The following is a 23,923-nucleotide window of genomic DNA, read 5'->3' as shown; positions in this document are numbered from 1 at the left end:
TGCAGAGATCACGAAGGAGGGCAGGGCAGACACCAAAACACTGTCCCCTTTTCCACCACTCACTCACCCAGCAGGACGTATACTGCAAATTAGGAGACAAAGCAGTAGCTTACCTGCCTAGAAGATGCTGCTGGTTGCTGCCATGCCTTCCTACTGCCTCAGGCAGCAACAGCAAGAGAAAAACATACCAGTGCACTGTCACCTGCTTTAAAACACCAGTGTTAAAGACACTTTGGCCTTCACAGGCAGGATGTTCTTCCATACCACAACACAACTGAAGCCCACATTCTGTGCACTGAGAGAAGTGAATAGCAAGAGCAGCAGAGGTGCGAGAAACAACCAAAGGCAGTAGTGCAAGAGTGTTCTGCTGCACAATCACTAGTACTATAGTGTGGTCTAGAAGTGTGATAACTGCACCAAATCCTGCTCCCACGCATCAGCAGTTGTCACAAAGCAGCCACACAAGGAAGGGGAGAGATCAGAGGACACTCAAAACCATGACACACAAACAAGAAGGAGAGACGATGATTCTGTTGAATATTTTAATATCTGCATTGCCTTCATAGCGCAATTAAAGCAATCTTTAAAATTCACTTATTACAAATGTTTGTCAAGTCTGTTTTTCCCCAGAAACATTTTTCTTACTTCCTTGCACATACACCCAAACACACTATAAAAACCTCATTCATAACATCAAAGGAAGGGCAATCATCATTCATGTAAACATCTTTCTTAGAGTTATCCATTTTTGAAAAGTCATGAATAAACCTACAGATGTTCAGTAAGGCTCATAGTTCGAGTACAAATGTCATAAAACACCTATCAAGTACTGTATACAAGTTAAATATTCCGGGGTTAACACACGTGTAAGCTCACCCCAAGATTATTCTTTAGCACTTAGTTCTTCATAACAGAGACACCCAGTAATTATGGGCTGAAGAGTATTAAAATAGCAGAAGGCCCAGCAGAAACTGTTAAGTAATACACAATTTTAGTCTGGATCTTAGCTCAAGAGTTAAATTCAGTACAGTTACAGTAGGAAAAGTTTTCTAGGAGGAAATCTGCAGAAAGGAGGGATGGGTCTGTTCATATAATATCACAAAGGGGACAAGCTGAGAGGTATGTCCTGAAGATGCGACTGGCCTTGCTATTGCAGTTATTTATGATAGCCATGTGTAATGCTGCATAAATACTTTCCCAAATAGCAGAAACGACCATTTGTAATTGTAAAGATCATTTGTTGCATCTCCCCTTTAAAAACAAATATCTACTTACTGGTAATCAATTATACTTGCATCTTACAAAAAGACATCCTTTTAAATTTGGTTTAGATCTTATTGGAACCTTTTTCTTTTAAATATTCATTCTACCATGAAAATATTTCATACAAACATCATTTTACATATAAATATGTTAAAACTTGTGAAGAGGGTCTTCCCACACTTGTGATTTTATGGCTTGAACATTTAATTGCTTAGAGGATTTTTGTATATATATATATATATTTTTCCTGGGGAAAACCAAAATAGGTGCAGTAAAACTGATAGAGAAAGAGGGCAGGAGCTTCAATTGCCTGAAGACAGAAGAGGGTCAAGAGGAAGGTCCATTCAACAGACAGTGACCTTAATGTTCAAAACCTTTGATCTGGGGCAAGTAAACATGCACTCAATCTTGCACCTTTTTATATTAAAAAAAAATCCCTTATAAGTCTGCTTATAAATGCTTTGTCCAAAAATATAGTTCTCATGTTTCCAGTTCCTCTCAGCATATGACAGCAATGTGTGAGTGAGGAAGAGGTGTCTAATGCAGCACCCCAGCATATAAGGAGACACTTCAGCGGCATGGTTTTCAAAGCAATTGGGGTTTAACCCGATTGCTTGGAGGTGGATTCCTCAGGCACCCACAGCTCCAGCAATTCTGCTGTACCTGAGGAAACCAAAGCAGCAGATAACCGGCTCTGTACAACTTGTTACCTCATTGCAATGGCAGCATTTTCCAGAAACACTATCAAATTGAGTGAAAGGACAGAAATCACAGAGGGCTCTGAGACAGAAGCAACTCTGTACAGTTCCTGGTGCAACCAAAGTGGTGAGCACCAGTACTGACTGAAGGACAAGGGCAGCCAGCTGGGATGAAACAGAGAAGTGGCAATTCCCACCACTCCTCAGTTTCTTAGCCCAGATAGGCTATGTCAGCTATATTGCTCCTCCAGTGCCTGGCAGAGGGTGAGAAATCCCCAGTGGCACTCACTTCCACACCAGCAACATCCTACAACAACCCAGGAAAGCAGCCACAGCCACTGCCAACTGTGTGTGGCACAAAACTTCGCATCTGGAAAGGCTGGATGAAGGAGAGGGCTACCTCATTACCCCCAAAACATGTAGCCTCACAGGGCCAAGCAACTGGTGAGCCTCACAAAGCTCTCAAAACCTGTATGAGTTGCCAGGACCTGCACCTGGGCAAAACCATAGGCCATCCCAGCAGGAATCCTTGCAACTGTGGAAGAAGTCAAAAGCTATCACCACCATACCCACCTACTTCCTTTGACTTTTTCAACAGTTAAGATTTACATGTTTTTGTGTAAGTTAAGGGGTTTAATCACTACCAAAAAGGAAAAAAAAAAGCTTTTTCAGCTTTGTGAAGGAAAATCAGGTATTTTAGTAGCTCCCCAAAAGTAAAATCATAGCTTGAGACCCAGCCCAAAGCCTTTTTCTCTCTTATCCAGAGGAGTGACCCAGCAGCAGGCAGCTCTCAGCTGTAACTCCTCACGCTCTCTTGTCTCCAAGATTCAGTGCTTCTCCAGAAAACTAAGCTTATGTATTCCTGGTGACAAAACACAGTGCTGCCATGGCAGGAAGAGCCATGTGAGATTCTGTGTATTTTATAAGAGACCATCATCAGCCTCTAATACTGGCTCATACAGGCTCCTTCTCATCAAAGAGCTCAGGAAACAATCCTCCCATCCCAGAGGAGCCATGTGCAGCACTGCAGACCAAAGGCAGGCTCTAGGAACTGAGTCGTACCTGGCAAAAGCAGCAATTCCAGGTTCTCTTATGCCATTCTTTAGTCACAACGGATACTCTGAGAGCCAGCTGCTCACAACAGGCATCAGCTCTTCTTCCAGTTTCTGTGCTGACAGTCTTTGGCCAGACTCTGAGAAGCAGAGCTTCTTATTGCATATGCACCAGCAGTCAGCTGCATCCAACAGACTCACACTGATTGATTTGCAAAACAGCTGCTTCCTCTGCTCCAAATCAAAACCATGTTTGGTGTGGGTCTCATGTTACTACTGATAAACAGCTTTGCTAAGCCAGCCTTACTATCTAGTGAGCCCCAGAAGCTGAGCTGCAATACGTTGACCAAGTTAAGGCATTATTCAGAGTTCTGTAGCTAACCTGTGGTTGAACCTGTGGTTGCCAACGCACACCTCTCAAAAACCTCTGAAGGATACACTGAGCCCTTTGGCTACTCAGCGGTAAAAACCACCCCAACCATCTTCACTCTAATAAACCACACAGAAAAAAGAAAACAAAGAAGAATTAAAAGGCTTGGTCCTGAATCAAGCCAAAGCAGCTTTATAATCACAACTTTTATAGAAGGTTGGTCACCAAAGAAGGGATCCATAAGAGGACCAATAGATTTTAACAGAGCAGAGAGAAGAAGGACAGTAGAGTTAACAGAGACAATAGCCACAACTGCGGCATACTACCAGGCTACAGGCATGAGCAAGAGAATCTGCTTGACTGCCACCAAGTTAGCAGCTTTTGAGAACTCACCGAGGATACCTCAGTGCCTTTTTTTCCCCTAGAATTTCTCTATTTTAGGATGCAACTTTCAAACCTGATATGCAAAGAGCACCTATGTTGTATTTATCTCAAAAGTCAGGCAATTCAAAGACCGATAAACCTATTAAAGCACAAGCAGCTTCACAGGGAGATAGCAGAGGAATCAAACACTGAGGCCAAAGAGCTCTAGAGATCAGAACATTTTAAGCCTGATACTATAGAGGGCACAGAGAGGCCAGCAGTGCAAAGCAGGCTATCAATGCTGTGGAAGGAGTTACCATCCATTCACAGCAGGATTCAGCCACATACCCTCCCCTCTCCTCTTCCCTGCACTTAAGCTTCAGCTTTGCAAACTCCATGGTCCTGGCAGAGTAATCCACAAGATAAGCACAGAAGCTTCCTACCAGCCAGGCACACTTCTCTGCAAACAGCTGAAAGAGCAATGATCTAAAATAGCCACCTGCAGGCAGGCAGGGAAAGATCAAGGCACGCGTATTTCTTTCTGAGGTTCACTTGCTGAAGCTGTGCTGCCCACTGGCCTTTGACAATCCTCCCTCAAACATAAGGCTCAGTTCTGCCTCTGCACAGTCAGCTGAGTCCCTGAGCTGTCACCTCTGCCAGACACCTGCCTTGGATGAGAAGCAGAGCTGTGGCCTAAGTCTCCAGTGTGAGAAGATGGGTGATGCCAAAGCTCACATTCAGATCACTGCTGGAAGAGCATCAAAAGCCCCGAGCCTACCTGCCTGCCCACCAGCCAGCACATGCCGAGAGGAGCTTCTGTGCAAGCTTAAATGGTGAGGTGCTGGAAAAGGTTTGTGATCAGTCATAGGGACTAAACAGAGCCCCAGGTTAGAGAGGTTCTTCTTAATAACTCCTAACTCTGTACCAAAGCAAGGATTCTCAGACTGCACAAAACAGCAACCTCATCCTTCCACTTGCAGGTACCAACCCAACACATTCTCCATGTCTAGCCCTCCAAACAGCCAGACACATCTGACTGTTCAAGCAACCAACCAAAATGTGTTGCAATAGAAAGGTAGGTCTGATTTCCAAATCACTTATGTTACATATATACAAACTTCTTTAAACTACAAACATTTAAATAAAGTGTTGCAAATGCATTTGAGTTCTTCCTAAGCTGCTAAACCCAAAAGAGATCCTCGGAGGCCTGGCAAGGGCTCCAGTATCCAGACCAAGATGATACATTGTCTCTCTCCTACACAGCATTAGGCAAGACCAGTACAATATCTGAAAATATATGCACAACAATTTCCCTACCCCTGAAAAACCCCAGAAACACAGCCCTGAAGATGAATATTCACAAGCTCCCACTGTTGGCTGCAACAAAGCTACGGATTGACTGCTGCTTCTAAATATGAGCAGTGAGTGAAGCTTTTACATTCATTGTTTGTCTTTCAAAAACAATCTTCTCATATAGTTTTTAAAGTCTTATTTTGATATCTCGTACTATATTAATTTACTGTGTCTTAAACCAGCACTACAAAAAGATGGCTACAAGGCTATATTCTTTGTCAACTGAACACATACAAAAGATACAGCTCTCCTTAATCAAGTACTACAGCCCACCCTCAGATACATCTCCTTCAAGAGAATTCATGTGAGATGCAAGCATCTCATTGCTAGGACTTTTGCCTTGAGAACTCACAGCCTTAACAGCTGAAATAGACAAACCAGCCCTGGACACTAATGCAAGTAACGTGCTTGCCTTCCAGAACACACTTCTGGAAGTCCTTCAAGAAGCGGATCCATTCTCTTCTGTCAGAAAATCTTCATGCAAAGAACAGCTTCATTTGCGTGTCATAATCATAAATAAAATAAGCCAGCCATAAAGGCTAGATTAATATTAGGTTTGGACATTTTGCTATACTATTTAGAGAGCCACAGAGAGCAACACACAGCACTCTCACATACACACACAAGCCTTTCCACTAGTTAGAAAGGATTTTCTCCTGCAAAAGATTTGTAGAAAGAACAACGTTCAGACAAGAGGAAAGGGGAGTTAAAACCCAGCCTCCTATATGCTAATAAATAAACTGCTCTATTGCAAGATTCAGATCAAAGGTTTAAAAAGGCAAAATTATGCTACTATTAGAGAATATCAAAATATTACTGTTATCATCACAAGTGGCATATATGCAAAATGCAGTTGCACAATAATGCCTAGGCAGATAGAGAGCAACACTAAGTCTGCCGACTAAAAGTGAACGATATACCCATTTTAGTTTTCTGTCTAGTCTTTTGGCATCTTTGCATATGGTGCAAAAGCAGAAGCTACCAAAGAATATCACATCTCGTATAGAATATTAAATAATTTATCCAGATAAGACTGGTGCAACACTAGCTAATTTTAAATCTGCTATGAGTAACACAGTCAAACCTAGTTAGTATGCAAGAAACTTATCTCTTAACACAGAATGCAAAGTTATGATGCAACAGCATGAACAATCCCTGGTTGTCCAGTTTTCAGTATAAAGGTAGTGCATAGATCCAAGTTTCTATTTCAGTTTGCTGAACAGAGAAGGAGCTCCCATTTCACTTTTTCTGGGCAGCCTGGAAAGCTTTCAGTTCCAGCTGGTACCACTCTGGTGCTTCTGGCCCATTCTGCCCAACGGGGTTGTGATCGTATCCATAAGCCACTGTCAATTCTTCATCCTTCTCCACAGCCCTGATGGTACGGATACACTTGATGGGCCCAAAACGAGGATGAACAAACCTAGACAAAGAATCATAGAATGGTTTGGGTTGGAAAGGACCTTCAGATCATCTGGTTCCAACCCCCTTCCATGGGCAGGGACACCCCATACGAGACCATATTGCCCGAGGCTCTGTCCAACCTGGCCTTGAACACTGCCAGAGCATTTACCACTTCTTTGGGCAGTCTGTTCCAGTGCCTCTCCACCCTCACAGTAAATAAATTCTTCCTTTCAATAATAATAAATAATACATAATAAATAATAACAAAACAGGCTAGGGCAGGTAGGCTTAGCTGTCAATCAACAGGCTCCCTTAGCCTCTTTTATAGTTTCAGAAGTCAGTCACAGTTCAGAGTAATATCACATAATCTGATATCATATAAGTAGATTGCTTTGAGTCAACCTTACAAAGGCTTCAGGAACAAGGGCAAAAATACTGATACATTAAAGCAGCTTTGCATAGCTCCATAATATGAAGTTTTTCCCCACTCCTGCCTGCAACACTGCTCTTTTGTAATAAATAAGTGTTAATCACATCCACATGCCTTAGGCTTGGAGAGAGAGGCAAGCACCTGCATGAAAAATTGCTCATCTTAATTTCCTGAGTGCAGGTTAACTACCAAACAATCATAAAATACTTCTGTACATCTTTTACATTGTCCCACAGTAAAAGGGACTGGCTTATTTGAGGAAGGAAAACTGTTTTCTACACGTGTATTTCCACAGGTCTGTTGGTATGAAAATATTTATACCCTTGAACATATGTATACACCAATGGTTTCCCAGTGCACCAACCACAGAACACCAAGATGCTTATTTTCTGAGTTTCAGACAGCACATTTGATGGCACTGTCAAGCATCTGTAGTTCAGCAAATATGGTGCAGTCCTAGCCAAGCCAGGCTCTAGAAAGCTGTGCATTTTAGAGTCAAAAGGCAGCTCCTACAGAGCTTAATGACAAAATAAACACAGCTGCAAACTTCAAGATGCTCCATAGTGTAAGTCCCAAGAGACATCAAACACCTGCAATGCCGGTTTCCAACTCAGACCAGGTGAGCAGGAACTCCTTCAGTGCCCAAACCTGTTACTCCCAGCCCCACCGGCTGCTCCTTGCTCAGCTGCCCAGAAACACCTTGTGAGCCCAGATCGCTGGGCTGCAGCTTGCACTCTGAAACACAGACTCTACTTACGGGTCATAGATGCAGTTAGGAGTGAAAGAATGGTTGGCCTTATGCCCCAGCGAGGCACAGTACTTGGCAGCGTGGTTGTAGGGCTCTGGCACATCTATGACTGTTTCATCATCCAGGGATATTGTATTTCCATTGAGGGACCAGTCTCTGCTGTCTACCTAGTTTGCAAGGCAAAAAATCCAGCGTGTGTGGAGGAGCCAACTTTGCCAGCAGTTTGAAAGCAAATATTCAAATACATGCAACTAATGGTCTTCTTGTGTGTAAGTCATTAAGAAAACCCCCACAATCATGACTTGTTATTATATATACACACATAGGTGAACATGCACTTTCTTTCAGTTAAACATCATATTAAATCTCAAGGGTATGAAGAGGGGGTGGGGTGTAAAATCCTACTACAAGATGATTTCAGAAGGAGCAATGAAAATTCAGACTGACTTTTTTGTCTCCTTTACCTCCTGGTGTGTAATTCGCACTCCGTTGTAAAAGGACATAACTGTACTGGCTTCTGCTGCTATTTTGGAAAATAATCCCTCTCCAGCACTGGAAATGAGAGAGACATCAACGTACACTCTACAAGGGGAAAAGAGCATGGAATTAATGACTGGCTACAGTTTTAATTTTCAGTAGGTATTATCACAACACTAGTGGCATTAAGACTAATATATTCAATATATAAAACTAATGATAATTCAAGCCTCCAAATCTCCTTCTCTTTTCTTTCTTCCGTATGCTCTATTTTGACCAAATGGAGATATAGTGGGAAGTGAAGGCTGACTTTTATTTATTAGTTTGAAATGTATTTGTTTTCAAGGGCCAATCTACTACCACTCCTGATGGCTTTCCTTCATGGCTTCAGCTCAGGAACACTCTCAGTAACACACCAGAAGCCCAGAGGTCCCCACTGAGATGAGGCTGCTGGTGTGTACATGTACACATGAGCAAGAGTTTTCAAGGTGAAGCCCTAGATCTTCAAGCACTTGATGCAAATGAATGTCAGCATTTTACTAAACACTTATTTAGATATTTCAGAGCATCAGCAAAGAACTACAACTGGTATCTACAGAGCCAAGGCCTCTTGAAAGTCTAGGTAAAAAGTGGAATAGCCACAGAAGAGGCATCACTGACTATGACGGGACAGTTGCTGAGGAATGCATTTTGGCATTACAGGGCTGTCACAAACAGCATCTCACTTTCCTCCAGCTGGATGATTTACTCTTGCCACTCTGTTACATCTGTAGGGAGGGGAGAAAACTTTGTCCAATGCATGCCACCCAAGTGAGACACACCAAATTCAGCATGCTGCAACCCATAGCTACCTACACATCTAGGAAATAGAGAACAATACAGATTTTCTCCAAGCATGTTGTAGATGTGGGCTATTACTGGAGTGCAGGACTTGGCTGAACGTATCTTTGGAACACTAAGAAATTATCTGAGCTTCATCTCTTAAAAAATATTGCAATTTTCCTGTGTGAATCAGGAAGAAATGCAGTCAAATGCTGACTGACATGCAGAAAGGGGTACTTTTCACAAACCCTTACACACTTTTTTAGATTTTAAATGAGAAAAGGTTTGCAAAATTAGTCCCTAAATATGTAACAGCAAAGTATGGATAGTATCTAAAGAGGGGAGTAGAAAAAGAAGCCTACCTCTCTGACTCATAAGGATCAGGAAGAAGTGCATTTGTAGAAATGCAGGATGAAGTAGATTTGTCAAAACTGTATATTGGACCTAAAAAAACCAAACCAGAAATCAACAAAGGAAATAAACGAATTGGCAGTACAGAAAGTACAGGAACCCTTAACTTAATCAAGACATTCAAATATTAAGTTTTGACGACTGCAAGAAATAAATGTAATGCTTAAAAAGGAAAAAGGCATTAAACAGAACTCCACCTGTGCAAGGGCTTCAGTGAAATACTGTTTCTAAGTATTTTTTCCCCTTAAAACACTAGAGTAGCATTTATCACAAAAGATTTATACATATGTTCTTCAAACTACCAACTTGTAAAGGAGGACTGGACAATCTTCCAAAACTGACCCTCCCAGAGTCTCCAATTAAAACTAAAAAGCAACATTTAAAAGGTGTACTCAATAATACATTAATGATTAAAAACTTTGGACTATCTAAAAGAAGAAATATATCATTTTTTAGTTCAAATCCTGATGATACTTCAGACAGAAGATAATGTTCAGTAATCACAAAGTACACTTGCTACAGTCATTTATTTCCTGGCATTAATAAGCAACCCAGTGGTACAGCTCTAATTATATCCTCACATCCCTCTCCAATCAACTGCCAGAGGACTATTTGGGAGATAGATCGGTTAAGATGCAGGTGGAAATAAGACGAGGAAAATAACCCAAAACAGAATATTGCAAAGTTTGATAAAAGGCCATTGCCCCTGGTGTCCAAGGTCTGTTCTGGCTGAAGGCAGCTTCCTCCATAGCGTAACCAAATCCTATCTGCAAAGCACAGCTGTATCCTCTCAGAAGTCTTAAGCTAAATTTTGACTTGCTGTCAGAACTTAAAAAACCAGTCACATGCATTTGTTTCTCCATGCCTTTTCACCGAGTTTTATGTTCTTATTTCATATCAAGTGAGACAATCATTGCTGACAAAACAGGACATGTGTTAGCCTGGTCCCTGTTTATTACTCATGGCCCTGTCCACAACTTAACCCACTCACCTCCAAGACATCACATACACCTCAGAGCAACAACCACTCCAAACCAGCACTGTCCTGGGGAAGGAGCACAGGCTGCACAGGTTTAAGGCACCACTTCAACCATTTCATAGCCACTTTCTATCACCAGGACTAGAAAGACTGAAGGGTGCAGGTGAATCAGACTGTTACACAACTGAAGCTAGTTCGCTAACTCAAATCCCTGTGTCCTTTCAGCCACATAATACAGATGCCAGAACGTTCACAGTGCCGACACTCACTTGCACAAACCCAACCGACAGAGCTACAACCAAACCACAGCCTCCCTCTCCACTTGTAGTTATTTTACTAACAAAACAAAGCCTGTAACTGTGCCAGCATTACCATGATTAAGCAGCTTTTCCTGCTGGCACAGATGGCAGTGGCGTGTGTGACAAGCAGGACGGCACCCATGAGCATGTGAGAGAAGGGTTATGAAAAGCAGGTCAGCAGCACCACCACATGGGTCACTTCCTGTCTCTTCCCAGAGCAAAGGGATCGTTCATGCGCCTTTCTGTCCAACTTGATAATTTAGGAAAAAGGGCTTCTCACTATCTTACTTACAGACTTACTATCTCATCGCAGCCAGCCTTCAAAGTCTCTAATGGGGAACATGACAGAAACCAAACTGTTTGCAGCAAGCTGTTTGCCCTCTGGTAGTGAGAATACAGGTTTCTGTGTTAGCTGAACTTACTGCCTGGTACTACTTCAAACTGAGGTTTCCCATCCTCTAGAGATGTCAGAGTTGCCAGTTTTGCTTCTATCATTTCTCCATCTATGAACCTTCCAGAATAAGCAGTCTTTCCATCAGGGTACACATAGGCTATTTTCTCTCCAGTCATCTCTCCTTCTTCATTCACTTCTCCCACAAGGCTGCCTCCATCCTGAAAGCATGGTCAAGAAAGAAAAGGCAGAGCATATAGTTATACTTCAGTATCTTCAGTAGGCTGAAAACATTTTCCCCAACCTTTTAAAGCAGCAATCTACGCAATAGTAACTTCAGAAGTGAGATCATGAAAATGAGTGAGAAACAGACACATGAAGCTGGGTAACGTCATCCTAGTCAGGATAAAACTGACAAAAGAAATGAACAATGTTTTCTACATTGTCTGAAACAGGTAAAAACCAAAGTCTTTCCTTCCATGTGATGCAAATACTGAGTCCCAATTGGCAACATTTTTACATGAATAGTCAGTGAACTAAGGCGCAAAGCCACATACAAACTCTGAGTTTGCTTAGTATGATACTGTACTGTAGGAAAGAAAAACAACCTAAACCACTGCCTTGCTCACTGCTAATTCATAGTACATCAGAAGGATTGAGCCTGCTTAAAAATAAATAAAAAGACTTGCTGGATGACTGAAGAGTTTCTCTGTCCCCAGCATCCTCCCACTGTATCAGCTGAGAACAACTGCTTGCTGAATGCCATCATCAACAACAAAAGCAACACTTTTCCTCTCTATGGTTTACACATTTCAGCCCTGGGCTTTGCCATCTGTGATATGCCTGCAACTCCAGTCAGGTCTATTTACAGAACTGCAGAATGAGATGCATAGATTAGCACAGGTCTAATGACTTCAGGTGTTTATTTCAGTAAGGACAAGGAAACACATTCAAATAATGCCCTTGAGCAAAAACAGCAGGTGTGATGTGGAAAAAGACTGATTTAGATCAAGATCATGGCACACAGACTTCATTTCAGAGTGGCACCATTTTGTTCATCTCCAAGGATGAAAGAGATTAAAACATACTATAGTAAAGAACAGTGAACCTCAAGTTTGGGTAAAAATTTGTGCACATACCATTATGCACAGAACCATGCATAAATAATTGCTTCCATGGCAAAAAGTGTTTTGAAACACCTTGTATTCTTCAGTCTGGCAAGATGATAATGACTAATCTCTAAATAACTACATTTCCAGAAGGTACAGCAACACTTTGTCAGCTGGAAGGTGAAACAGAAGACACATACCTGAAGGGTCAGTTCTGTGTATTTTATACAGTAGTACTGAAAATGTGCCACTTGTCTGGCAGCATACACCAAGCATTTGTTGCTTCTAACACATGTTTAATGGCAATAGTGAAAAACATTAAATAAAATGAACAGCCACTGGTGAACACTTGAAATGAGCCTGCAACTGAAGTATGTGCAATACGGGTTTTGACTAACAGCTTCATTTAATTACATGCAGATGTTTCTCCTTCATCAGCACAAGGTAAAGATTGAAAGGTTCAACTGGAGTGCAGCACAAGGCTGAATAGGAAATAATTTTATTTCTTTTAATTTAAATACCCTCCCCCAAAGCCCATCACAACCATTATGGCCCTAATTAGCATGGGTATAAAAGCACATGGAAAATTTCTGCAGCGTTGTCCAGAGGAATATCCAAGTGTTTACCAAGAAACAGAAACATTAAACTCCGGCTTGCTTAGTGTGCAAATTACTCATCCACACTCGAGTCAGAGGCACAGCTCTCATACCAGTTACCAGCTGTTGGGCAAAGCCAGACTTCATAACATATCCTGCAGAAACAGCATCCCCTCCCTAGTTAAGTAAGAGCAGCAAGTTACAGTAGCTTGCATGGCTCCCATGCTCCTCACCTGCAGTCAGCACCACAAAGTGCACAACCACCAACCCAGCCTTCCCAAGAATATACACAAACACACTCCCAAGGGGCTGGGTTCCCTGGAAGACAGAAATAGTGAAGGCATCTCACAGCCTTGACGAGTCCTGTCTACTGGGACACCGAAAAGCTTTAACTGTATGTTGGAATATCCAAAATCAGATCTTCCACCAGACTTTTGTGGGCTGACTTTTGTATAGCTGGGTCACGGTGGACATTTGTTTCAGCTGGGGAGAAGAGAAAGACACATAATAGACACATAATATTTTGCAATAAAGAGAGCAGGTGGTCAGGCTTACTGGGTAATAAATCCAACAAACTCCATGTCGAATGTTGTCTTTATACTGCCCTTTGAATATGAGCCGCCCATCACTGTCATACTCTTGGGCTGGTCCATTCAGCTCTCCATCCACATATGTGCCATGAAGGACCACTCCATCCTCGTAAGTGTAGATTCCTTGGCCTTGCAGGGCATCATCAACATAGTACCCTTCCAGGGTGCTGGAAAAGAGAGAAAGAGAACAGCACTGGAAGAGTATTCACCTAAGAGGTGAACCCAAAGTCTCAACACAAGGCACAACCCAACCCAAGCTCTTTGTGTGTTATTCTGCATGTTACTGGTACAGAGAGGCAGAGGGGAAACCGTCATAAAAATCAGTTCCTAGGAGGAGGTAACTGTTCATATCTGGTTTGCTATTGCTGGGTACCTACAACACCCAGGCTCAGCAGCAGCTACCAGGGCTCACTCACTGGAACACCACTTCCAGTGTTTCTCCTCTATCCCCCCCAGCCATCACTATTCTGATTTCTGTCTGAAAGTCTGATGTGTTTGCCAGTTTCAACCAAATTTGAAGGGGAGAAGGGGAACGAGAATAGGAAAGTAAACCTGATTTCTCTGGAAAGCCAAGATGAAAAACAAGCTTGCTTCTGCAGAACTCCAAAGGCAGAAAACAAATTACACTGTCATTTCACCAGGGTGCGCTGCACGGACACAGAATCATTCATCTAAATCGCATTGCCCAGCTCTTTTTATAGGCTGGGGAAGCAAATTACAGCAGCAAATGGATGCTCATGGCCAAGGAAGAAATTCTTGCTCAGGCAGGCTACCCTCACGTTAGTAAGTTCTACCTCCTACATTTGGATCTTCACTGACATCTCTCTGGCGAGATGAAACTGAATAACCACAGAGGTGGACCACAACAGAGCACAAATTGTAACCAGCTACGAGCTCAGTGTTGGCTCCCTAGCAATACAGCTAGCAACAATCTGTACCAGATTTGCTAAAAGCACTACCATTTTTCATGTATTTCTATTAAACGGAACACAGCCTGTCAAACAGAACTAGTGCTGCACCTGGATTTGAACAAAGGAACATTTCACTTCAGTTTTGTCTTGCAAACCCTGTAGAAGCGGCACAATGATATCTTAAAATCTGCTTTGCTTCCTTTCTTAAAAAGAGTGCTGAGAGAAACCACAAAGAAGGAAAGCATAACTGTAAAAGAGGATCGACTCAGTTACTTCTTTATCAGGCCAGAACTAGCATAAAGAAATACAAACTGTTTAGCTTTTACCCTAGCACACTTAGCTAAGAGCCAGCTGCAGTACACATACCTTCACTCCATCACTCTTTTTCTACATCTAAGGTATAAGCCCAAACAGTGCCTTGGAGCACATGAACATCTGTTTTGAGAAGTTTTGTAAAACATGTAGAGTCAAGAGCTGCAGAAAGCATGCTTCCTCAGAAGTAGCTTTATGGTTTCTAAAGCATCACGCACTGTTTTTACATAACTTTGGCAGGCTGGCTGAGGTTTCCATGAGAAAAGACATTAAGGTAAAAGCCTCAATGCAAACCAGATGCAGAGCAGGAAGGGGCAGGAAAGCTGTTCTACTTCTCAGCTGGATGAATTTCTTGATCCCGGCTGCTACAGAGCTGCACAGACAGCTACAGCACCACACAGCACGGGGAAGGAGCTGAGCAGATGAGGGAACCACCAGAAATCTGTGCACTTCCTCAACTATAAATGACACCACTTTCTCTTCTCGTTTATCACAGATCACCAGATTTGAATTTTGTTGTAGCTGGCAACACACACAGAGTCTACACGCAGGATTACTCTTTAAAAGAAGCAGCCACCCCCAGTTTATGTAATGAAACAGACCAAAAAAAGCCTCTTCTTGTTAACTTCAACTAATACCATTAAAGGTAACAAGTCGCTGAAACACAACAGTGCTTCAGCCCTGGGAAAAGTATCTTTTCTTTTACTGTAACTCAGATTTCTAGGCTTTGGTTCTTTGTATTAAGCTCCAAACAATGTCCAAAAGATCTTTCTACTCTCATATAATGTAATGAAATCAAAAGAAAGACATCTAAAGAAAGAATGCCATCTCTTACAACCTTGCCTAAAAGCTCAGATTGTCTAATACCTTTACACTTTTCACAGTTTTTGAGTTACTTACACGCTGCTCCTCCCTTCTCTCTCTCTCAGGTTCTCAAGGTATGGTGTCTGCAGACAGACACAATACTTGCAGCTAAGACCTGACTGGCACAAGGAGGAATAAATAGCTTCTCTGTCTTGCATAAACAAAATCTTGTGAATACAGACCCTGAGCTAGCCTGTATTTCTCCAGTTTGTTTCTCAGATTATCATACTCATGATAATGTGAAACTTGACCTCAGTAAAACTTTCAGGTGTACTGTCTTCCCATTGTCCACCAGGCCTGGTGGGGATCCAGGATACCCATTACCTGACAGATAAACTAGTTATAAGCAGCAGGGTAGGGGGAGAGAATACTTAGATCCTTCCAGGCATTAAGTTACATCGACAGACTCTAACCCATTCACCCCTCACTCCCTTATCTCCCACCATTTCCTTTACATGGGAATATGGAAAACTTTTCCTTAAAAATAACACTGTTCTCTGTGTTCTGGGAGATTCCAGTTTACAAGAGTCTCTGGTGAAGGGAGAACAGCAGCTGCAGCTCTGTGCCAAACACGGCTCTCATGCTCGCAGTTATTGCGCAAAGTGTTTTGTAAGTGCACTTCAGCAAGCGTTAACACCAATGAGAGCTCAAGTGCACAATCCAGAACAGGGAGTGTGCCAGAGGTGAAACCTCTCTCTGAAGGGATATGTTGGGCTTTGTTGCATTTTTGAAGGGGGAGGAAAAAATAAGTGATATTTAATTCCAGGTTTCCACTCCCTTAAATAATGAACAGGAAAGGGGCAGCTATTCTAGTAAAGGGAAGAGTTTTCACTGAGACAAAGCAGGCAGGCAGCTAATCCTATTTCCCAGCACCCAGAAAATGAGAATGCTTACGCTGCTGACAGTCAAGTGTCTGACAGGACTCAGCTACTCCCAAACAGACCTACTGCAGTTCAGCTGTCAGCCTTTACAGGCAGCCTGTGAGGGAGACATTCAGTAATGCGGAAATCAGCTAGTTTACTGCACTGAAACACACAATACTGCAAGGCAGAGATGTTTTGAGAAATTCCAAGGATTCATTTCCCCATAAACACTTAGCCTTGCCCATGGCACAGCTAATGGAAACAGCACATTCTGCTTTGTGCCAGGTCATTCTTCCAGCAGCACGTCACGACACCTGAATCATCCACATCAGAGAGCAACTTACTCCTGCTAGCTGGACATAGCTGGGAAAATCACATCTTTAATAACTACTTACTGCTCAGCTAAGGCTGCTTTAGCTAAATTAAAATAAGCTTAGGGCAGTTTATAAAAATACCCCATTACCCAAAACCACATTGCAGACTATTTTTGTGTATTTTCATCCTGCTAGTTCCCGAAGCCGTACAGCAGCCAACTGTTCCATTTTTTAAGGGTTATGAAAATAAAGAGGAAAAAAAAGAAGCAGAATTGGCAACACTGAGGAAGTGCAGAAAAGGCTCAGCAGCAGCAATCTGAGTTTTCCCACAGAGCACTGCCTGTACCCTGGATTACATGGAGGAGCAGCCCTACAAACAAAATAGTGGGTCAGTTTCTCTGACTGTACAACCAACAACTGCTCTGCTGAGATCATCAACAAGCACAGAAGCATTATGTACATGTGTCCACAGAGATGCTGACTGCCAGCTTGAAAAAAAAGGCCCATTTTAGAGAGGTCAGCTGCTGGGCAGTACTGATTTTCAGTTACTCACAGAAGATTTAATAAGCCTGCTACCACACCAGTGGGGATTCTTCTTCATCTAAGCTTGGAGGCCTGGTCAGTTTCTGCATAACTGAGTAAATATCTTTGTCATGAAAAAAAAACCCCAATCTACAGAATGAAGCAATTGCAAAGGCAAGTACAGACAAGGAGCTGACTCACTGAGACGGCACAATAACTCTGCTCCTGCTCAGAAGTTCTCAGAGCAGGAGGAGAGTAGACCCGGCACGACTGTCAGTTTAAGGGCTGCTATTCATAGTGCCACCGACAGCTGCAAAACCATCACAAATTGTGTCATTTTATACATCTGCTGCTGCTCCTTTGGAGGAAGTTCTGAGCAACTGCAGAGAGAAACCGTGCAGTTGGGAGGAGATGTATAAGGCGTTCATAATGATGAAGCCCTGAGAAGAAAACACATGCATAGGCAATATCTAGCCCAATTTCATTGTCACAATCCCCAGCAAAGAAAGGGGAAATTATAGGGGCTTTTTTTTGGAAATAAATCAGGCCACAAGCAACTTGCAGATGATGAGGCAGAGCTGGGTACAAACCCATGCTTAACTCGGCCCTTTAAGCACTAAACAATTCCCCCGCTCGAGCAGAAGGTAAGTCTCTGTCAAGGCCCTATATCTGTGTTCAAGGCCTGCTAGAGGGAGATCCCAGTCCAGTTGCAGTCTCTGTATAAGGCTATAAGACAAAAACAATTCCACCGGCAGTTATGGAGCTGAACTTTGCAGTCCAAGTCCTTGTCAGCGTGGTTTCCAATAGGTCTGTCCACCTCCCAGCTTTTTACAGTCTAATTGGTTCATAACTTTATAGTGCTAAAAGAGCTCACACAGCCGCATTCTCCCACCAGGAAACAACTCCAGGCATCACCTTACATAGAAAGCCCCCAAGCCCACAGAGGTATGGCTTGCAGCAGCAGCAGACAAAACTTTCCAGCTACAGCTTTTAATAAGAAAGCTTATACAGAAAGTCAGCAGCATATAATCAATGCAGATTAGTTTTGTATCACTGCAAGCAGGAGGCAGAATATAGAAGAAAAATTGAAGAGTCAGTGTCTACCTTCCATCAAAAAAGAAGAACTTCCCGCGGCCATTCTTTTCTCCATGCACAAAGTTTCCTTCAAACCTGTCTGTGGATGAATAAGTCACTGTACAGAATCCATGTGGCAACCCATCATCATCTAGATGTCCTGAAACAAAATCCAGACAAAGAATAAAAGAACACATTAAATGTTATATAAAACAACAAACCTCTTCTGATTATGTGAACTCTTGAAGTGCAGTAGCTCCCCAGTACAAAACAGTAATGTGCAGCTGAACATTTCTGTTAGGAACATGGATGAGAGATTCAGTATAGCTGTAGTCTGTACTTGTGTAATACATTTTGCTTGAAAAATAAGAAGGATCAGAATAAAATAAAAGGGATGAGAGACAGGAGAGGGAAGAGAAGAATAAGCAGCAAGAATACGTTTCTAAAAAATACCAGGTTCACACTGTTCTATCTTGTGTTAATCTAAGTCTTAAAAAATATTGTAATTCTTTACCTAAAATATGTATCTCCTGGTGAGAACAGAACAGATTTAGACTTCAACCCACTGAGTAACGAAAGGTATGGGTTTTTTTTCTTTTGATAAATACATGTCTTACAACATGGGTGTGACACCTCATAGGCATATCCATGGGAATTTAAAGAAATAAAAGCATGTAATATCTATAATACTATGCCCTTGTAACATCAGCCAACTTGCTATCTTGTATTTTAAATGCTGCTCTTTAGTGCCTTTCTGATGTGTTCACATTATATCCCCCCATCCCATTCTCCTTCCTAGCCCTATCAGTTTTTCTCATTACAGCTGTTACAGAGGAAGCAGAATGGAAACACTGTGGATCTTCATCCGCACAGGTCTCTATTTTACAGAATACAACTGGCCAACTCTGATTAAGTTAAAGCATAATAAGGCTCCTACTGCATCTCAATTTGCCTCTCCAAAGCCAAAAGAAAAGAAAGAGTGTTTTAAACAACCGCTATTGTCTGGTTAACCTGTGTGAACTTTGAGTCCTTAGCACCGCATTAACACAACATCTCTCTGACTGCAGAATGAAGATGCTCAAGCTCAGCAGGGCTGCTCTCAGCACAGTGATACACACCAGGTGCGGGTGTAACAAGCTCCCATTGTGACATTTTAGCAGGTATAAATTTTGCATGAAAACTGATGAATAACTAAGAGCTAGTGTATATTTATGTTCTTCCACGTTTCTAAATAAAAATCAGCCTTTCATCCCGAGTCTCTGGATGAGGCATACACACCTATCAGAGATGAGAGGCAGCACACACATCCACTTCTACAGGCTCTGGTTCAAGCTCTTCCCTGACCAAATTTACCCTAAACTGAAAAAGGTCAAAACGCATACAGAAAGGCAGACATGAACTCCAGTGTGTGTGGGAGCAATTCCAGTCCAGGCTGATGCAGGCGCCAAGAGGCACTTCAGTATTATCAAACCTCGAGTTCTATGCCCAGGAAGAAAACAAGCTGTGCAGACAACAGTGGGAAAAGCCAGACACCCATGTGGCTCTAGAAGTCCATCTACTCATGCCCTGATTGCAACAGGTTCACAGCATTCTGGAGGGACAATGGTATCTAGATGGCACACTCATGCCCGCATCTTCTTCTCACATCACCATCAAGCAGCTCCTGCTTCCTTGAGATGCTTCACAGCCCCTCAGGGACATCACAGACAGGGCATGATATGGATGTGGGGCAGCATCTGGTTAAGTCCTTTCCTATGAGGCACATGACCTGCCCTAGCTTTTCATACCAGAATGATTGACAGAAGAATGCCACACAGCACAGGATCCTCTGTCAGGATATATTTCCAGGCTTTTGTCTGTCTCAAAGCAAACCTTCATTAAAAAATAAAAAGAGGAAGACACAAAGAGAGGAAGTAAGGGTGTGCAGGTTTATTACCCATCTCCTGCACTTGTTACATTGAGTATGGACACCCAGAAAGGAGGTGTACAGTAGAAAATAATGCTAAAATACCTGAATTAATCCAAGATCCCTTCCTCCACCCTTCTCATGGATGCTGCCAAAGGTGTCACACCTGCTCTGGCACTTGCCTAGTACTCTCCACAAGTACCACTAGTCAATCCTTCCCTTTGCGGTTCCTGTGCTGGTCTGGGAGGCTGATCTCGTGCCCCACCGGCATGGCAGAGCTGACCTGCCCCTCTTGCGGTAGCAACCCACCTTGCTTCCATCTCACAAAGCAGCACTCTGCTCTTAAGCTCAGTTCCCAGTCCACATTATACTGAAAACAGTTAAAAGTTTAAAAAGTTAATAAAACCAGTCAGACACTGCTTACTGTCCAAAACATCACAGAAGTTAAGGGAATAGACAGGGAGAGCAAAAGTGTGTGTGCGGGAGGGAAGCTACGTCACTAAAGGCTGTGAATAACTTTGAAGATGAACCCTTTACAACAGAGCAGGCAGCACGTCACCCCTTCCGAAAAGAAGGCAGACTTTTTTCCCCTCCCATTCAGTCAGGACACCCCTTCTTGTCGAAGGGAAAAGTTTCAGCAGTTACATCAATTGAACAAAAAGGTCAGTGAGATTTCTAATTTGGACACCTCCTTTAGAACAAAGCCAACTATGTTAACATCTACAGTCTTAATTAAAGGCTTCAATTTTATCCGTATGGGAAGGGCAAAACAAACCCTAAACAGTATCAGTTTTCCCCTCACTAGAAGAGCAGAACTTCACAAAACATCAAGAGAAATATACCGCCAGTATTGGTAAATTATACTATTAAAAACAAACAAATGAAAACAACAACCAAGCAACAAAGGCCCTTGCAACTTTGTTCTCTTGTTATTGGCTTATTAAGTTTTGTCAAGGTTTTGCTGGAACGCAAAGCCCAACACAAAAGCTGCCATGCTTATACACAGCACACATGTCAGGGCTTTTGCGTGGCAGGATACAGACTATCCCAGAGATTTAAATGGTCAGCTTTGATCCGATGGCCTCTATACAGAGTCTTAATCTCAGCCATAGTACAAAGAATCCAATTCTTCTAATATGTGAGAGATTGTCCCCTAGTGAAAACAAATATCCCTCACCCCAACAAAACAAGAGACATTCAGTCTCTCAGCCAATGGAGGGGCAGGAGGAAGGCAATTTCAAGTTTAATTACATAGAAGCAACTTTTCCTATATGGATGAGGCCTCAGGCTCTGTTTCAGAAGTCAATGGAAAAAAAGCCCTCATTATTTCAGTGGGAGCGCAGCAGAGCATTCAGCTTCCTTTTGTTGCCTCTCTCCTCCATTTGTGAAAACAAACCCAAAATGTCTAAGCATATTTTAAAGCTATTGTAAAACCCCACTTTTGTTACTTCTCTAAGAGTCTCTCAAGAGCTCATCTTAAGCTCAGACCACCAGCTTTTCAAGAAAAGGAACTACACTAATAGCAACTAGCTCACAATGCAACATGACAGGGCCACTTAGCAGAACCTAAAGATAAAAGCCCTTTACTGTCAGTATTATTACTACTTAGCAGAAGACAGTATGCATCATCAACGAAAGATTCTGGCCACAAAGATGCAAGCCTGATATTTCAGGAATAATAACAATAAAACAATCTCCCCCCTACAGAAGAAAACCCCAAACGTGCTGGCTTCTTTCCTATTTCCAACTTCCTTCTGGTGAGTGCAAAAATACCCAACCACGAAACAGCACCCTGCTTCTGTGTCACTGAGAAAAACAGGTACTTTCATACACACTGATGAATAACAGGCTTTAAAAACTCATTTCCTTAGCCCACAGAAATGCTACAAAAATCCACAAAATGGCAGAATGCTTTATCTATGAGGATCAAAATTATCACTCTGCCCAAGATACAACTGTAATCCACAGCTCTACGGAGTAGAGAGAAAAGGGAGGGGGAAAGACACATCTATAAGGGTGCAGGGCACACCCTACCAAAGCATCCCTCATCTGAAGGATCTCACTCCCCTCACAACCGTGTTTTACACAACAACACTTCTCTTTGGCTCTGTTATCACATTCCTAGACAATAAATCCAGATCCTAGCAGCAGCTGCTTAGCTCACATCTGTTGTTAGACTAAGCTGCTGTGCCTGATGTCTTCTGTGGAGAAATGTGCTTTGAGGCCTAATCCTGTTGCCACAAGATACAAACAGCCACTATCAAACGACGAGAATTACCAGCATCTCATCACAGGCAAATCCTTACTTTGTGTGCTCAACCCCAGCAACTGAAAATCCAGGACTGCTCTTTCCAGCAGGCCCGTGTGTGCCCTGTGACGAACCTTTGGGATCGGGTGCCTTCAGGTACAGCTGGCACACACTTTGTTCCAGGCTGCAGGAGGAGACTAGTCCCTCACTCCTAGGTGCAGCACAGGAGTAGCTGCAACCCTGGTACCAACATTTCCATTAGGAATGCCTTCCAGAGGCGTGTGCCTCTCTTAAAACTCTTCAAGGGTTGGTTCTTTACTCATGGAAGGTTAGCACTTACAAAAGGGAGTGTATACTGCTTGTGAGCCTGCTCACTCCAACACAGGTGACTCAACTCCCAGCTCTGCTGCCCATCAATATGACCACAGTTGCTTTCTCCCGTTGCTTTTTGTTTTCCCTTTCCACAGAGGTGACTGTTACCGCTCACTCCCAGCGCACTCCCCAAGGTCGGGTTTACCCTGACACACCAACCACCCCCGGGGAGCGAGCTCTGCTCCGGCAGGAGGGTTCCGCTGCCACACGCCTCCTCATCACCGCTCTGGAGGACGCGGCCCCCCCCGGGCAGCGCCCGCAGCCCGCACGGACACCCGGGGCCATGGGCATCGCGGAGTGCACGGGGGCACCGACCCGGCACCGGCTGCGGAGTGCACGTGGGCACAGCACCGGCGGCTCCAACCCATTCCGGAATAATCTGTCATTGTTTCGGGTTTTTCCACACGTACCGCGGATCAACCATCACCACCGGCTGCCGGAGCCGCACGCCGGGGCCACCGCTGAGGCCGAAGCATCAGCCCGGTACCGGCGCCATACGCGGCCCCCCCGCCACAGCACTGCCCCTCACCGCGCACGTGTCCCGGTGTGACCGGCGGCGGCCCGGCAGCGCGGCCGTTGCATAAGCCCGCTGATGTCATGCGCTGCCGCCGGCCCCAGGCGCCCCCATCCCTCACCCGGTACTGCCCGGCGCCCTCGGAGCCGCCTCCCTCGCGGTTCCCACGGCCGCCGGTGCCGGCTCCCCCCGCCCCGCTCCCCGGTGCCGGTACCTTCCACGGTCTCCTCCAGCGTCTCCTCGTCGCTGTCCATGGCGGCGGCGAACGACGGCGGCGGCAGCGGGCGGGGGCGCAGCCGCGGTAACCCGGGCGGGCGCGCGCGCACAGCCCCGCCTCTCCCCCCCCGGCCCTGCCCCCGAGGGAGGGGCCGCCCCGTAGCCCCGCCCCGCTCCGGGGGGCGGGTATGGCCGAGCGGGAGGGCGCGGGGGGCTCTAGGGGGGACCTTTCGCCTCGCAGTAAAATGGCGGCGGGTAAGGAGCCGCCTCAGAGCCGCCGCAAGTGGGAGCGGCGCTGGGAGCTGTTCCCCCCTTCCCCCCCCCCCCCCCCAGCACACGGTGCTGAAGAGAGTGCACGAGGAAGTGGTTAAATTCCTGCTGAGGAATGTCCGTAACGGGGCACAAAGCAGCGCGGGCGGTAGGCAAACACCCACCCGGGTACCGTGTTGTACAGG

At 44.0% G+C, this 23,923-nt stretch overlaps 1 protein-coding gene across 1 annotated transcript; it reads right to left on the bottom strand.

The window, feature by feature from the left end:
• Positions 1–528: 528 nt before the first annotated feature.
• Positions 529–23,616, bottom strand: SETD7 (SET domain containing 7, histone lysine methyltransferase). Its single transcript, XM_034064793.1, has 8 exons — positions 23,467–23,616; positions 18,243–18,372; positions 13,318–13,519; positions 11,089–11,278; positions 9,340–9,421; positions 8,143–8,260; positions 7,688–7,845; positions 529–6,519 (listed from the first exon to the last, which is right to left on the bottom strand). Exons 1-8 carry the CDS (start codon positions 23,504–23,506, stop codon positions 6,339–6,341), a joined length of 1,101 nt encoding a protein of 366 aa, XP_033920684.1. The 5' UTR covers positions 23,507–23,616; the 3' UTR covers positions 529–6,338.
• Positions 23,617–23,923: the final 307 nt, after the last annotated feature.

The sequence above is a fragment of the Melopsittacus undulatus genome, chromosome 7 (assembly GCF_012275295.1).
Source record: "Melopsittacus undulatus isolate bMelUnd1 chromosome 7, bMelUnd1.mat.Z, whole genome shotgun sequence".
Taxonomy (NCBI): Eukaryota; Metazoa; Chordata; class Aves; order Psittaciformes; family Psittaculidae; genus Melopsittacus; species Melopsittacus undulatus.
The sequence above is the reverse complement of the archived record's forward strand: the minus strand, read 5'-3'. Positions and strand labels throughout refer to the sequence as shown.

Bases quoted from the DNA above. Each gene is read 5' to 3' on its own strand.
- SETD7 (XM_034064793.1), bottom strand. From the start codon at position 23,506: ATGGACAGCGACGAGGAGACGCTGGAGGAGACCGTGGAAG. The intron at 18,373-23,466 runs GTACCGGCACCG...ATTTTGTTTCAG, and splicing joins GCTGGAGGAGACCGTGGAAG to GACATCTAGATGATGATGGG. The intron at 8,261-9,339 runs GTAGGCTTCTTT...TTCCCCTTGTAG, and splicing joins GATCCTTATGAGTCAGAGAG to AGTGTACGTTGATGTCTCTC.